The 16,729-nt window shown below is 38.1% G+C and overlaps 1 protein-coding gene across 7 annotated transcripts in view; it reads right to left on the reverse strand.

Annotated features, from left to right (window-relative positions):
• Positions 1-8,405: 8,405 nt before the first annotated feature.
• Positions 8,406-16,729, reverse strand: part of Arhgef3 (Rho guanine nucleotide exchange factor 3) — a 312,562-nt gene continuing 304,238 nt past the window's right edge. For 5 of the 7 annotated variants that reach the window (XM_076868328.1, XM_076868319.1, XM_076868311.1 and 2 more), the window contains 3 exons: positions 15,563-15,733; positions 12,642-12,828; positions 10,133-10,564 (listed from right to left, as the gene is read on the reverse strand). In XM_076868328.1, the coding sequence (XP_076724443.1) occupies positions 10,212-10,564; positions 12,642-12,828; positions 15,563-15,733 (711 nt within the window). In that variant the 3' untranslated portion in view covers positions 10,133-10,211. Of the gene's footprint in view, positions 10,565-12,641; positions 12,829-15,562; positions 15,734-16,729 lie in introns of all 7 variants that reach the window. The other 2 variants (XM_076868358.1, XM_076868343.1) reach the window with 2 other exon arrangements.

Here is a 16,729-nt window from a genome sequence, read left to right on the forward strand (position 1 = left end):
ATCTCTCTGAGTTGAGATTCAAGGAGGTCAAGGTTGTTGAAATTTGGGGGGCTGAATTCTAGAAAATTGGGACCTATGAAGTAAAAGAGATTGAAAAGTCAGTATAAGAGGGCACATTGATCATGCATATGTAGAGTAAAACTTTATGTGGCTGGGTAAATAGGGACCGAGAATTATAAACTAAATAATATTAAAGAGTTCACACTGGATGGATGGGAGTGAGAACTTCAATTAGCTGAAGTCCTCAGTAATCAATTGAGACAGGCAACAGATATTCAGAGGGGTCACAAATCTACAGTAAGACTGAATAATCCATGAAGTAAAACCTAATCTATATCTGTTCTAGCAAAACTTAAAATAGGCCTTGAAAAAGTCAAACTATAATTAATTTACCTGCCTACCAGAACAAAGCCTAATATTCTTAAAGCAAAGGAAAACAACAAAATTCAGACACTCAGAATGCCCAGCATCCAATAAATCATTATCAGGCATACCAAGAAGTTGAAAATGTGGGCTTTAACAAGAGTAAGATCAATCAATGAAAACAAGTACAGAGGACTGGGGATGTGGCTCAAGCGGTAGCGCGCTCGCCTGGCGTGTGTGCAGCCCGGGTTCGATCCTCAGCACCACATACAAACAAAGATGTTGTGTCTGCTGAAAACTAAAAAATAAATATTAAAAAAAAAGAAAGAAAACAAGTACAGAAATAACAGGAATGTTAGAACTAGCAAATATGAATATTAAAACAGTTACCATAACAATGTAAACATACTTAAGTGAAAATGTCAACATAATGAGGAAAGAAATGAATGTACAAAAGAGGAGCAAATGGAATACCCAGAGATGTAATACAGTATCAGAATGAAAATGGAAATGAGTTGGACCACAGCATGATGGTATCCCCAACCCCATCCCAGCAACTCAGGAGGCTGAGGCAGGAGGATTGCAAGTTCAAGGCCAGTCTCAGTGACTTAGTGAGATTCTGTTTTTTTGTTTGTGTTTGAGATGCAATCCACATAAGTATCATAACAATTCACCATAAAGATAGATACAAACAATTATTAAAATGTATGTACAAAGACATTGTCTCAGTAGTCTTTATAATAAGAGAAATAAAATAAGAAACACTTCAAATATACAAAAATAAAGGAATAGTCAAAGTACATTGATAGCATGGAATGTTATTCAATATCATGTCAAAATTTAAAACCACGTTATAAGAAATTGTAATGCCTTGGGAAATCCCTAATGGAACATCTTAATTAACAAAAGTAGCATACAGAAAATGAGATCCTGTCTTAAAATTAAAAATATAAAGGGCTGGGATGTAGCTCAGTGATAGAATATCTAGTACCCCCACCCTACTACACCTGACCCCTGAAAAAAAAGAAAGAAGAAGGTTCTTAGGAGGCTGAGGATCACAAATTAGAGGGCCAGCTGGGCAACTTACTAAGACCCTGTCTCAAAATAAAAAGGCTGGGGGATGTAGCTCAGTGGTGGAGTACTCCTGGGTTTAAACTCCAGTATGGCAAAAAGGAAAATGAAAATGGAAGCTTTTCTCAAGGCATTAATATAATTATACTGCTAAAAAATAAATCAGTGAACTTTAAGACATAGCAATAAAGTCTATTTTTAAAAAAGCAGAAATGTTAAAAAAAGATTTGGATGGAAGAAAAAGAACAGAGCCTTAGTGAACTGTGTGAAAATACGGAGTGATCTAATAGAAGTGAGTTTCAAAAAAGGTAGTGTGCAAGGCTATTTGCAGAAATAAATAATGGCCTGTAATCTTCCAAGTTTTAAGAAAATAACAAGTTTGGAAATTCAGGAAACTCAGTAAGATAAATACACTCACACATACACAAACTACAATAAAGCACATCATAATCATATCAGTGGAAACCAATAATTAAGTTACAATCTTTAAGGCGGCCCCTCCCTACTCAAAAGACACATTATGCACAAAAGAACAAAGATAAGCATTTACAGGTGTTTCTTGTTAGAAATTGCTAATCAGAAGACAATGCAACGACAGAGATAAGGTGCTGAAAGAACAAAAAACGAGAAGAGTTTATATTCTATGAAAATATCCTTCAAAAATTAAGGCACAATTCCTGGCATTACAATTTTTTTTTTTAAGTAGGGGAGAAAAAATTAAAATTAAAAAAAATGCTTAAGGTAGGAAAAGAAAGGATCCTAGAAGTGGGGCACATATAGTATAAGAAAGATGATAGCCTTAAAATGCATTATATTTTTAATTATATTGATTATAAAGGGGATAAAGCCTCTAATTGAAAGAGATTGTTGATGGGCATAGTGGCACATGCCTGTAATCCCAGCAGCTCAGGAGGCTGAGGCAGGATTTTGAGTTTCAAGTCAGGGTCTAGTAACACCCCACCTCCTATTATTTTTTGTTTGAGGTAGGATCTCACTGTATTGCCCAGGCTGGCCTCAAACTTCTTGGCTCAAGTGATCCTCCTGCCTTACTTAGCCTCCCAAAGTTGGAACTCAGGTGCATGCCACCACACCTGGATTTTCTTTTTTCTTTTTTAATTTGGTGAATTATGACAATTGCTTTTGGAATGTGAAATCAACCATTTGGTATCATTTTCCTTCCAATTCAAGGATTTCTTATAGTGCTAGTCTCCTGGTAATTCTTTCATATTTTTATATTTAAAAATAATTAATTTACTTTTTGTTGAAATGTACTTTCACTGAATATAGAATTTTGGGTTGAATTATTGTTCTTTCAGTATATTAAAAATATTGCTCACAGTCTTCTTGCCTTATTTCCAATGAAAAAATTTCTGTCATCCTTACCTTTATTCCTCTGTATGCAACATGTGTTTTTTCCTATGGCTGCTTTTTAAGATTTTTATCATTTGTTTTAAATAATTTAATTATGATATGCCTTGGTGGTTTCTTTTCTTCCCCCAGGACTGGGGATTGAACCCAGGGGTGCTCTACCACTGAGCCACATCCCCAGTCTTATTTTTATTTTATTTAGAGACAGGGTCTCACTGAGTTGCTCAGCACCTCACTTTTGCTGAGGCTGGCTTTGAACTCTTGATCCTCTTATCTCAGCCTCCCAAGCTGCTGGTGGTATTACAGGCGTGCACCCAACATCCACATCCCTTTTTATTTTTTGTTTTGAGACAGGGTATGGCTAAGTTGCCAAGAATGGCTTTGAACTTATGATCCTCCTGCCTCAGCCTCCTGAGTGACTGGGATTATGGCCATGTACCACTGTGCACAGTGGTGTATTTTTATTGTTTCTTGTGTTTGGGATTTATTGAACTTCTTGGATCTTCAGCTTTATAATATCCAACAAGTTTGGAAATTTGGGGGGGTAGGGGTGGTACCAGGGATTGAACTCAGGGGGACACGACCCCTGAGCCCCATCCCCACCCAATTTTGTATTTTATTTAGAGACAGGGTCTCACTGAGTTGCTTAGCCCCTCACAATTGCTGAGGCTGGCTTTGAACTTGAGATCCTCCTGTCTCAGCCTTAGACTGGGATTACAGGCATGTGCCACAGTGCATGGTTGGAAATTTTATTACATGCGTTATTAGGGTGATTTAAGCTTTCTTCTCACTAATGCTCTTTCCCTTTTTAAAAAATCGTCTTCTTGGACTGGGGATGTGGCTCAAGTGGTAGCACGGTTGCCTAGCATGCATGAGGCACTGGGTTCGATTCTCAGTACCACATAAAAATAAAATAAAGATATTGTGTCCACCTAAAACTAAAAAATATTTTTAAAAAATTGTCTTCTCTGTTTCAATAGTTTATAAGGCTATGTCTTTTTCACTAATGCTTTTTTTTACAATGTCCAATCTGTTCTTAATCCCATCTATTGTATTTTTCTCATTTACAGTTTTTATCTGTAGAAATCTTTCTTATCATTCATGTTTTCATTTAACATTAAAAATATTGAATCCAGGGGCTAGGGCTGTGGCTCAGTGGTGGTGTGCTTGCCTAGCATGTGTGAGGCACTGGGTTTGATTCTTAGCACCACATATAAACAAATAAATTAATAAAGGTCTATCAATAACTAATAAAAAATTTTAAAATATTGAATACAGTTAAAACTGTTTTAATGCCTTGTCTGATAATTCTAACATTTATATCAGTTATAAGTCTTTTCTCTCCATGGATTGTACTTTCCCACTTTACATGCCTGCAGTCTTTGATGAGCTTGCAGTTACTGTTAATTATATCATTTAGTGCTGAATATTTTTGTATTACTATAAATATCCTTGAGCTTTGCTTTGGGGTGCCGTTACTTGGAAAGAGTTTGATCTTTCTTTGTATTCCCTTAAGATTTGTTAGGTAGGATCAGAGTAGCATTTATTCTAGGGATAATTATTCTCCACTAATGAAACTGGAGCTTTCTTAGTATTTACCCATGCCCTGTAAATTATAATATTCTTCTAATTGGGTCTCTGGGAACATAAACTATTTTTGGTATTGTGTTCCCTTTAATCCTTTTGGATAGTTTCCCCCTAAGTTTGAGTGTATTCTTCAAATGTGCACTGGTCAATAAATATTCTTTGTGTACTTGAGAAGGACCTTCTACAGACCTCTGTTGTTCTCTCCATGCAGTATGCTTCTTTTGGTACTGAAAACTGTAGTTAAACTCTCAGTTCCAACTCTTATACTCATAGGGTCCACTGGACCAGCACAGGTACCCCTTTCTCCATGTGTAGCTGTCTGAAAACCCTCAGACAGGCTATAAATTGTAACAATAGTAGGACTCATATAATTTGTTTCCCTTCTCTCAAGGTCATTATCCGTCATTGCTTATATTCAGTATCTTTCAAATCATAGTTTTACTCTATCATAGTTAGAACCAATCACTTTTTTTGTTTGTTTTTGTTTTTTGGTACTGGGGATTGAACCCCCAGGGGTGTTTTTACTGAGTTACAGCTCCAGTCTTTTTTTTTTTTTTTTTAAGACAGGTCTCATTAAATTGCTGAAGTTGGTCTTGAATTTGTGATCCTCCTGTTTCAGCCTTCCAAGTGTGGAACCATATGGTATCATTTTCCTCCTATCCAAAAAAGGTATTGTTAACATTTCTTGTAATGGAGGTCTGCTGGTGATGAATTCTTTCAGTTTTGATATGTCTGGAAAAGTATTTTGCTTTCATTTTTGAAAGATAGTTTCTCTTCTCAGAAAAGAAACCATTACAATAATAACGAAAAACAGAAACACAAAATTCATCTTTGGTGATTCCAAATATCTTCATTTACCTTTGAATCACAACACGTGACAATGGAAAGCAGATGGTAGAATAATATTGATGATGATGAAAGCACACATATGTAATGTTTATTATGTCAGGCCCTAGTATTTGGCCAAACCAAATGGTATGTTGCAAGAAAGCCCATTGATAAAGTCCATACAGCTAGCACAGGCACCTAGGAGGGTGAATCAGGGTACCTGGTATATTTGGAGAGGCAAACCAAAAATACCTGACACAACACCATTCTAACTACTTTAGATATATTAGTACATTTAATCCCCCCAACAGTCCCATGAGGTAGTATTATTATTCCCAGATAAATAGTGTTTGAAGAAGAAATGTTTACCCAAACTATGATACCCTCAGAAAGTTTATAGAAGACACTGTTTTCCCTAAAAAAGAAGAAAGATGCTCTAGTACAAGACTAATGAGAAAAAAGAAAAAAAAATTTAGCAAAATAAGGACCTGTGAGGGTAACCCTCTCCTCTAATTAATATAAGAGTTAAAAACAAAGGAGAGGAAACATTTCTGAAAGTAGAACAAAATATAAGGAAATAAAAAAAAGCAAGAATAGCTCATTCACAGAGTGCTTGCCTACCATGTACAAGGCCCTGGGTTTAATCCCCAGTACTGTAAGGAAAAAGAAAGTTAAGAATAAAGAGATAGATATGCACATCTGTAATCCCAGAGACTCTGGAGGCTGTGATAGGAGGATCACAAGTTCAAAGCCAGCCTCAGCAATGGCGAAGCACTAAGCAAGTCAGTGACACCATGTCTCTAAATAAAATACAAAATAGTGCTGGGGATGTGGCTCAGTGGTTGAGTGCCCTTGAGTTCAATCCCTGGTACCAAAAAAAAATAAAAATAAAAATAAATAAATAAATAAATAAAGAGATAAGGGGCTAGCGGGTAAAGCACTTGCCTACCATGCTCAAGGCCCTGGGTGCTGTGGTACATGCCTATAATTCCAGTGACTTGGGAGGCTAAGGCAGGAGGATTTCAAGTTGGAAGCCAAGCAACTCAGTGAGATTCTCAGCAACTTGGCTCAGCAACTTTGTGAGATCTGTCTCAAAATAAAAGAAAAAGGGCAGGGGGGATAGTAGCTCAGTGGTAGAGGGTACCTGGGTTCAGTCTCCAGTACTAAAAACAAAAACAAAATAACATTCAGATTCTTGCGATTGAAAAGCTCCCCATGACACAGCATAATGAATGACAAAAGACTTGGACCATGGCCACACTTTTGAGAAATTCCACAACACACGATCAAATGTGATATTGTATAAAAGCAAGGAAAACTATTAGATTTTCATCATTTTTAAAGTGATTTCACATCTACAGTCTCACTCTGTAAATGGGCTGAGTTACATCCCAAGTCTTTTTTTTTTTTTTTTTTTAACATATATGGAAACAGACACTGAATAGAACATCTGAGGAGGGCATATTTCAAATCTTTCACAGGTGAGACAACACTGAGGTATGTTTGTGTGTGGACATGTATGCATAGTGGACAAGCTATTTGGAATGCATGTCCAATTTCCTGAAAAAAAAATTAGCTTTCAAAAGATAGAGCTCACGCTACTAAATCCTTGCTATTCCCCTAGTCTGCTGATGAACTGCTTTGTCAGAGTAGGTCTGAGTAACTGATGATATGCTAACCATACCTGGAGAAATGAGATAGGATGTAATGAGCCGTGATGTTTTCTGTGAACTTGTTTGCCTAAATACCCTTGAGGTACAGTGAATACAGTCACCTCTTATCATTGTGTGCTTATTCACATGGTCACAGTTTTATATCTTCATAATCTTCAGATTCCTACTGGTAGGTTTGGCTTTGGGGATCTCTCTCCCATTTCTCTTCCAATGCAGTTATTATAGAATTCTGTCAAGAAACAAGATAGCATGAATTAAACGAATCAACTATATCAACAAAAGGGGGCATTCACTACCTATTCCACAATGCCAGGAGGAGCTTGGCTAAGTAAACTGACCTGAGTATGGCCATTCTCTTCATCAAATATTCCAGAGAGTCCTCAGGCTTTTGGAAAATTAGTCAGAAATAGACATGAATAGAATATAAATGGAAAAGTGGAACCAAGATGGTTCACCAAGATGGTGGGCTGCAGCTTCCTGTAACCACAGTCTTTGCTGAAACAAGACTGTGGTTACAAAGAGGTTTGCATTCTTAGCTGCTGGAGATTATGCTGGGAATGGAAACCAAAGCAGTCGGTGGTGGTGACCACAGCCCAAAAGCTGAAACCACACTCTAACTTTGCACAACGTGACTAGTTCTGGCTCTTTTCATTGCTTAAGACTGTTTATTTAGACTGTGAGGATTACATCTAGTTGTGTGTAAAATAACCCTCAGTCATTTGCACTAACCCACAAAATGTCAATGCAAGTGTTTTCTAATATACTAGTAAAGACACATCCTCTAGTCACAATTGTGGGAGTGAGAAATGGAGGGAATATCCAAGATGGCACCAAAGAAGGACAGAAGGACAAAAAAGAAGAGAACTTTTTTTTTTTTTTTAGAAAAAAATATGGACTTAAGTAACTTATTTATTTGACTTTCTTACATAATCTGGGAATTACCAATTTGTTAAAGAAAATGGTATCATAAAGATAAATCTACCAGCCTTATTGGACCAATGTGCAACTGAGAACTGGCTACTAACAGCTTAAAACTGTTTATTTTTTTCATTTGAAAACTACCCTTTGTAGGAAATAAAACTAACCATTTCAATAAAAAAGTGGACTGAAATTTCAGTAAGAATTTCAAAGTGAAATTTGCCTTCTCTTACATTTAGCCCCAAGTTTATCAACAGTCACCTATGTTGGCAATAAGATTCAATGTTTCTGTAATAAGTGACTTTATACCTAATATGGATAAAGCCAGAGTTATTAAAATGAGTGAATAAATAAGTGAATGAATATAGAATGAAAAAATAGATCTTAGATACGTAAGTTCCAAAAAAGTTCTGCTAGGCTAAATCAAAGCATTTATTTTAGCTGTGCACTGTTAAGAGTTTGTATTTGGGAAAGATAAGCAAAAATTTCAGAAAGACCCTTCTTTCCCAAAAGGACAATTGAAACTTGCTGGTTGTTAGGCAAACAATGGACAAAAGAAAGATGACTTTTTTAATGTAATTTATTTGAAATGCTTCCAGAAAAGTTTAAGGCCATTATACAAAAACATTCATTTCATCAAGACATTCATTGACTTTCTTCTCTGGACAAACACTTGACAAATCTCTTCTCAATATGTTGCCCAAAGTGGCCCCACAGCTCTTTCTTTTCTTTCTCATCATCAAATGACTCTTCGGAGCTTCCCTCTGCTTCTTTCTATCTGCAGTAGGTTCATCCACCTGCTAACTCAATAACGACTTGAGAAACAAAGCAGTTTTAAATAAACTCGTAATAGAAAAAATTCACCATGTTTAAAATCTATAAATACAGAAATATGTTTTACAGGGTAAAATTGACCATAATATTTTTCTTTGTTTTTGAAAAATAATGTCATATACCTTATTTTTATATTGATAAATCTTGTCACACAGCTTTTTTGAATGCACATGATATATACACATAATAAAATGACATCATTGTATGTTCTGTTTTCTGTAAACTTGAAAGACACAGGAAAATTAAAAAAAACTTTTGGCAATAATTTAGAATCATTACTACTAGTGCTGGTGTGGGTATACTTTTGCACAGTTCATCCTAAATATTTACACTCATAGGGAACTTTTCCATGTATTTTGTTAAGTTTTTTTTTTTTTTTTTTTAAGGTGCACACAACTTTGCTCTGTAAATCAGGGCCTGGGCAGGTTTTCCCAGGCCTTTTCTATTGAGTTTGGCTAGCTGATCCTAAGAGAGATAAAGAAATTGGCCTCTGGAGAATGTATACGATTCTGATTACAGTGCACAACCAGAGATGCAAAATGATGGCCCAAAAGCAGAGCAGGAAATCCAAGGCTCTGACCTTTCTCAGAAGGCTCTGGACCATGCTTTTCTTTTTAAATGGTTCCCTCAGAAGGTCCCAATGAAGCACTTCTCACTCTCAATTCTCCCTTTCCTGTGTTTTGTAAACAGAGTCATCCACATGCAGCTAAGGTCTCTTTTCTGCTGCTTCACACTCTAAAATAGGAGTGGCTTAGACAGATTAAAACAAATGGAGTCATTATCCTGGCAGGTTTTCCCAGGCCTTTTCTATTCTGCAGTTTTAGGCTAGAGATGGCTTTCTACAGCAACCCACTAACCATGACAGCCACATCCTGGAGCTGCACACATTTCAGTTAAAGATTCAGAGCTGGCAGCTGCTTTTGTCCCTTGCCCTTCCAAGGGCAGCCTCTATTTCATGACCTCATAGATTACTGCATTGAATTTGCACTGGATGGAACTACAAGGTTTAAACCATGATCTCTCCTTTGCAAAATTAAGCCTTCAGAATCCCCAGGGATGTTTTCATGCTTTCTGTTTGAATAACAGAACCAAGCTCACTTCAAGGACTAGTCTTTTCTGTTTCTCCTTTAAAGCTGTCCTGATACCCTGTTGGCAAAGCCCTCTAAATTCCATGCCTTTGGCTACCATGTCAAAGAGCTAGACAAGCACTAGAGAAGCATGGGAGGAAGGACTCTGCAAGCAAGCTATGCAAAACAGTAGTTTAGAGTTTCTGTTCTTTCTACTTTTCAAAATCCAGCAGGACAATTGAAAGCAACTTGTTCAAGTACCTGTCCATCCATCCAGACACTTGTGAGATACAGTACAGGGTAACGGCTGCCATAGATTCCAGCTGACACAGACAGATTGACTGGCAGTTACAGTACCAGGAACAAAGATATAGATACAAGAGACTGGGCCAACACGTTCACAAAAGTATGAAAAAGTGCTTCTCCAAACTGTTCCATGTGTGGAATGCAAATACTGTACAGGTAGAACACAGGGCTACTTCCAGGAACATCAGCCCCTCTATCAGACGTTGCTTTCCACATGCCTGCTGTTCCCACAGGAGGAATCTGTCTGTTCCATTCGCTCACAGTCAAGGCTGACCTCGCTTGTGTCCATACTGCAGTCTGACTCACTGTCCGACTGGTCCATCTGCTCGAGTTTTGTTTCTCCCTGTGGCGCTCTGCTCCCAGTGGCGGGATTAAGGCATGGTTCCTCAGAGTCAAGCATCCCAGCCTGCCCGGTGGCACACAGGACTGTTTCCTTGGCTTGACGAATACAGTTGAGCCATTGCTGCTTGTTGAAAGTGTCATTGGCTTGTAGCGAGTGGGTCTGACTTTGGGATCCATTTTTGAAACTGACTCTGAAGAAGTTTTTAACTAGAAATTAAAAATATGTGGAAAAAAATGTCAACAGAAAAGTATTTCCCCAGGCCAACACTACCCTAGATACCATGGCAGACACTGCTGATTGTAAAATGTTTGCCACTGATGCGGCACATAGCTCAGCTCCACCTGATGCCACCATCTATCAATTGGAGTTGACACGAGCTGGCCTCTCAGTTACCCTTACTTCTCTCAGAAGCTAGCAAATGAATATCGGCTTGGAATACCTAAGGGTTACTTTTCAGGGGACCACCACAGTATTGGTTACCAAACTTGTCTCCAAAATCCCTTAGGGAGCTTGTTAAAAATACAGATCCCCAGGCCCTACCCTTAGAGATTCAATATGTCTAAAGCTGACCTTATAATGTACAGTTTCAATAAGTGCTCCAAGGAAGAGCTTTTACCAGTTTAAGAAGCTCTTTGTAACATCAAAACATGCCCACAACCCTTCATATGAGAGTACCTTGATGCTTAGTATTTAGTGATTGAAAAGATATTTAAAGTCATAGAGCTGTTATAAATTTTTGCTTAAAAAAGGAAATTTTATTTCAATTATCTCAATAGGCACAACATGCATGAGTTAATTCATGTATTTACAGTATTAGACATTGAAAATAGGAACACTTTAACACTGAGCTATATCCCCAGTCCTTTTTATCTTTTAAATTATTCCACGACAGGGTCTTGCTGAGTTGCTTAGGCTAGCCTTGAACCTGTGATCCTCCTTGCCTCAACTTTCCAACTTGCTGGGATTATACGGGTGTTCCACTGTGCCCAGCGGCAACTTGTATTTAAAAAATGCTAGTACATGATATGGAAGACCTTTATTCTAAAAACAACATTGACTAGCATGTGATGGGCCCTGTGTGCCACATGTAATGCTTGGTTCATAGAAATATCTACAGTTAGACACCTTGCACTTCCTGTGTGACCATCAGACTGGGAACTACCACTCCAGCCATTTAGTGGCTAAGCAATAAAGGTAGAGTAGGCCAAAATGTTTCATTGGTAGTTGCCTTTGGCTAGAAGCTAATCCTAGTCCCTTAAATTAAGGCTCCCCCTTTTGATTCTGTATTAGTGCCTCAACTCCTCTGTGATTCAGTTGCTTTATTTGTAAAGCCTTTATTTGTAAATGTGATAATTTATGTAAGTGCTTATACAATACCTGGCCCAAAGACAGTACTCAAAAAATGTAAGATTTATTTCTACCATGGCTGCTGCTGCTACTACTACTACTACTGGGATACAGGAATTGTTGAGTAGCTAAGAGGCAGGATATAATAATTATCTTCACAACAGGATGTCTATGTTAACCCAGGAGATTCAGATATTATTTTCTTTACGAATTCCCTGACAATCTCTCCTATAACAAACCTCCTACTCTATCCCTCTCTCTCCCCTTACTGGGTTTCAGTTTTTAACCAGCACCATGAATGTTTGTTTATTGATCTCCTCTATGACAATGTAAGCTCCACAGGGTCAAAGAATCTAACTGCCCAGTTCACCACTGTATGTACTAGTGCCAAGAACAGCACTTGACACATGGTACTTTCTAGACATTGCTGTTGTAGCTTCTCTTAGTTAATTCCTTTGTTAAGCCTCCAGTTAGAGAAGCCCATTGAGTAGTGTTTCAGATGAATGCTCATCTCAGCTGACCATTCTTAAGTCTATTTAAGGACCATTCTGCCTGCTTAACTACAAAACCCACCATTATATAACTGGTACCCAGATAGAGACCATCTGGTATTAAGTACACTTACATCCAACAGCAGGGATCAGGGACAGGGAGTGAAAGGTGCACCAGCTATGTGCAAATGGCTCACTTACATTATCTCTCTTAATTGTTAAAACAACTTTATAAAGGAGGTAGGCACACATCGCTTTTGCAGATAGGAAACTGAGGCTCATGGAGGTTGAACAAGGTTACATAATCAGTAAGTGAAGAGACAGCACTGGAATGCAATTTAACTCTAAGGCTAGGGCTCTTCACTTTTCACCATCCAGGCATTCCTACTAAATTCCAACGACCAAAACTATTCACCAGATGAACAGAGTCTACCCCTGTACATACTTCTCTCATTGTTGCTGAAAGCCCCACGCAAAGAGCCACCTAGCCTCACTTCTCCGTCCTGCAGGTCTTCCAGCATAAGGTCCTTCACGGGGATTGGCTGACGGTACAACTGGTAGCAGAGCTGCTCGTTGTGGGTGACGGCTCGAGTGATCACAAGCACTTCTTGGAATAGGAAAACATGCAGTTTCTAGAAGAAAAGAATCCACAGATTTTCCTAAGCAACAATCTAAAGAGTGATTCATGTGTAGATCTCTGTAGCAAGAGGTCCCAAGTTCTCACCAAAAAAAAAAAAAAAAAAAAAAAAAAAAGAGGTCCCTAGGTACCAGGTTCACAATGGATTGTGGACTCTTAGGCTCAAATCTACCTCCAGGAGAGCAGAAGTTGGGCAGATTTGAAGCATTTCCATATATGAATAGCCTGCCTTTCATATAGATACCTTCCTAAGGACCCACTGGAGAAAGTCTTTCTATTTGTTACAGATATGTAACGCCAGGGCTGCCAGCTCCAGGGGCCCTATTTACACTGGGATTCAAAACCTGTGCAGGCACACATAGCTTTCAGCTCCACTAAGAGAAAAATAAGAAAGGGGAATAGAATGAAAGGGGAAAAAGAACTCTCCTGGCTTTGGTGTATAATTGCCCCATATAATTACAAGAGATTGAAATTAACAATGGCATATAAAGAATGAGACTGTTATATCAAAGCCTAATAGTCATCTTTGCTTCCTAAACTTGTGAAAATGCTTGTTGCTTCAACCACAGAGATGATCATCAGCTTCGTCCAGTGATTCCAACGGGGGAACACTGCTCATTCCTGAGGGAACAGAGCACACTGCTGTAACCACAGGAAAGATGATCCAAATTTTCCTTCTCGGTTAAGTTCATCAGCACCTGAGTTTTCTGAAGAGGCTGTGCTTAAAAGGCACATTATGGGCAAAAAGAAAGTCTCAAAAATGAAGACTTGTCTAACCATATCATGAAAGAGTTTGCCAGGTGGAGCTGAGGAAAATTTGCTCCATTCAATTCCTTTTTTTTTTTTTTTTTTGGTACTGGGAGTTGAACCCAGAGATGCTCTATCACTGAGCCACACCCTCAGCTTTTTTATTTTTTATTGTTGAGGCTGGCCTTGAACTTAGAATCCTTCTGCTTCAGTTTCCTGAGTTGTGGGCATTACAGGCATGTGCCACCAAGCCTGGCTGCTGCATTCAATTCTAAGTCCCAGACTCTTCTCACAGTTTGGAAATACTTTGGGGTTAAAGTGAAAAGATCCACAACCCCGCAGCTAGGTTCTGGCTTTCTGGGGGAAACATTTGGGAATGTATAACCAGGGATCTCAAAGAAGTGATCAGAAGGTAGAGGTGGAAACTCAGATTAGATTCTTGATTTGGAGGCAGGAGAAGCACACTGAGCATTATCAAGTCATTTCTTCTTTGAGAAAAAAGTAATCTTGTCAGTCTCCCACCACACATACACACCACAAAATGCAGAAACAAAAACTCCACCAAATCTCTGTTGATGAATATTAAAGGTATATTTTAAAAGTTTGGAAAACAGAGTAAAGCACAAAAGAACCAAGTTCAAGATTTTTTTGAGATGGTGGTAGAATGTATGAGGATTATTCTTTTGGACATGGGGGTAGAAAGGGATTGGTCATTATTTTATATATTTAATCAGATTCTTATACTATTTTTTAAAAATAGTATACGAACCTTTATTTAATTTATTTATTTATATGTGATGCTGAGAATCAAACCCAATGCCTCACACATGCAAGCGCTCTACTACTGGGCCACAACCCCAGCCCCAGAGTCTTATACTATTTCTACCTCAATCAATCTTCTAGTTGAGATATGTAGTTTGAATTCAGATCATCTGAGCAACCTTTAAAAAATATACTTCATTTATAAATATTCATGGAGAATTCCTCTTAGTTTCAGCTCCCTTTTGCCCTCAAGTTATCACATTTTTTTTTTTTTTTTTTTTGGACACAGGATTTTCTTCTCAATGACCTTCACAACTCCATCAAGGGCAAAATGCAACAAACTTTCCACCCCAGTTGCTATCTTTGTTCTCATAACTCTATCTGCCTAGGGTTCATCTTAAATGTTCCAGGCACATCAATCAGAAAGTTCTCAGGCCTTCAGTGAGAGACAAAAGAGAACAGGTCCACACCCAGTGGGAAAAATTCTTCCTATTTTGCACAGGCCTTCATAGAAAGCGCATGCAAGTTGTTGAGTGTCAGATAATAGAAATCCACTAGTGCTTCTTGTGTCTTTCAGCAAGAAGCAGAACATGACTTTCTGGCCATTTTAACTCCTTAGAAAACAGACACAGGACTTCAGGAGTGGTCTTGCTGGGTCTTATTGCCCACATCAAACCATCAGCTGGCTAGATCCACAGCAGCCCTGATAACAACCATGACATGTACTCACTGATGTCAAATGACATTTCCAGGCTGCTCAGTCTTGGTTGAAAGGGTGTCCCTTGAATTCTCAAACTTTATCAATCTCTTCAAGATTGAAAAATTTCTTTTTTCTAAAAAAATTTTTTAGACAGAGACTTGCTAAATTGCTGAGACTGGCCTCAAATGAGTAATCCTCCTATCTTGGCCTCCTATGTTGCTGGGACTATAAACATGCACCACTGTACCTGGTGTCTGTTTCCAAAGGTCATGATCAAACAAAATAAAAAATCTGACAAACCGTTGGTTTCCAAAATTCTTTCTGAATATTTACTTGCCCATGAATTTAAAAATTTAAAGGTAATACATAGTTCAGTGATGTAAAAGATACTAAAAAAACAATTTTTGTTTATAAAAATTCAACCCTAGACTGGGAAGGAATTATAAGAGGAGGCTCAGATCAAATGCATTAAGGATGGGGGTGGCCCAGGATGAGACTAGCAAGGAGAGCAGCCACTTACCACACCCCGGTTGTTCTTCAGTTCACCATGACAACACAGGACTCTTGAGCTGTCAATCAAAGAGTCTTTCTGGCCTTCTTCCAAATAAAGAAGCCGTTCTTTATAATAACGGCATTCAGATTCCCCAGTCTTAATGTTGATTTCTGCCACAATTCCCTGAATGATGTTTATCTATGGAAACAAAAAGGAAAATAAGTATGGAGAAAGCAAGCAAACTATCCATACAAAGTAGTTTTAGGGCCAGCCTAGAGATCACCAAGATCCACTTGTATCTAATTCTGAGATTCATATAAGTTACTGCTTTGGGAAAAGAGGAAAAATGCTTTTAATATACTGTTATCTATCCCTACACATCCTTAACGTGCACATACATATACATTTTATTTACAAAAATATACAGATTTTTACACTGCATATAAACCTAAAAATATTGAGCCAGGTGTGGTGGTGCACACCTGCAATCCCAGCAACTTGGAGGCTAAGGAAGGAGGATTTTAACTTCGAGGACAGCCTGGGCAACTTAGCAAGACCCTGGGGATTTACCTCAGTGGTAGGGTGCTTGCCTCTCATGCGTAAAGCCCTGATTCAATCCCCAGAATATCTCTCTCTCTCTCTCTCTCTCTCTCTCTCTTTCTCTCTCTCTCTCACACACACACACACACACACAAAAGACAGAAAGAAAAAGAAGAAAAAAGGACAGGAGTTGTAGCTTGGTGGTAGAGGGCCCCTGACTTCAATTCCCAGTACTGCAAATAAAACAAAACAAACCTAATATTGATGCATATTCTTATCTGAGAGAAAGAGATCAAAGGTGGTCTGATGTTTAAGATACCATTGATGATCACATTTCTTAAAACACACTCATAATGTTGAAAATTTAGGCATATAAATAATTGGACCAAGGAGAAAAAACAAATCTGAATGTAGATGTCCAAAAAAGAGGGTCTGTCTCTGGGATGTACAAGTTGGTTTTAAGGTCTCTCTACATGTGCCCAACCTAATGCCACAAACTATAATTGCAAATTGAATGTGAACAAATGGTTTGAATATATTTTTAATGAGAAAACATAAATGTTTTATAAAGGATGGAGGAAAAAAGAATGCAAAGACACTAGGAGTAATGAAGGGGACATTTTGTACAAACACATTTTGCACATGTAAGGGAAT

This window comes from Callospermophilus lateralis, chromosome 1 (genome assembly GCF_048772815.1).
Source record: "Callospermophilus lateralis isolate mCalLat2 chromosome 1, mCalLat2.hap1, whole genome shotgun sequence".
Classification (NCBI taxonomy): domain Eukaryota; kingdom Metazoa; phylum Chordata; class Mammalia; order Rodentia; family Sciuridae; genus Callospermophilus; species Callospermophilus lateralis.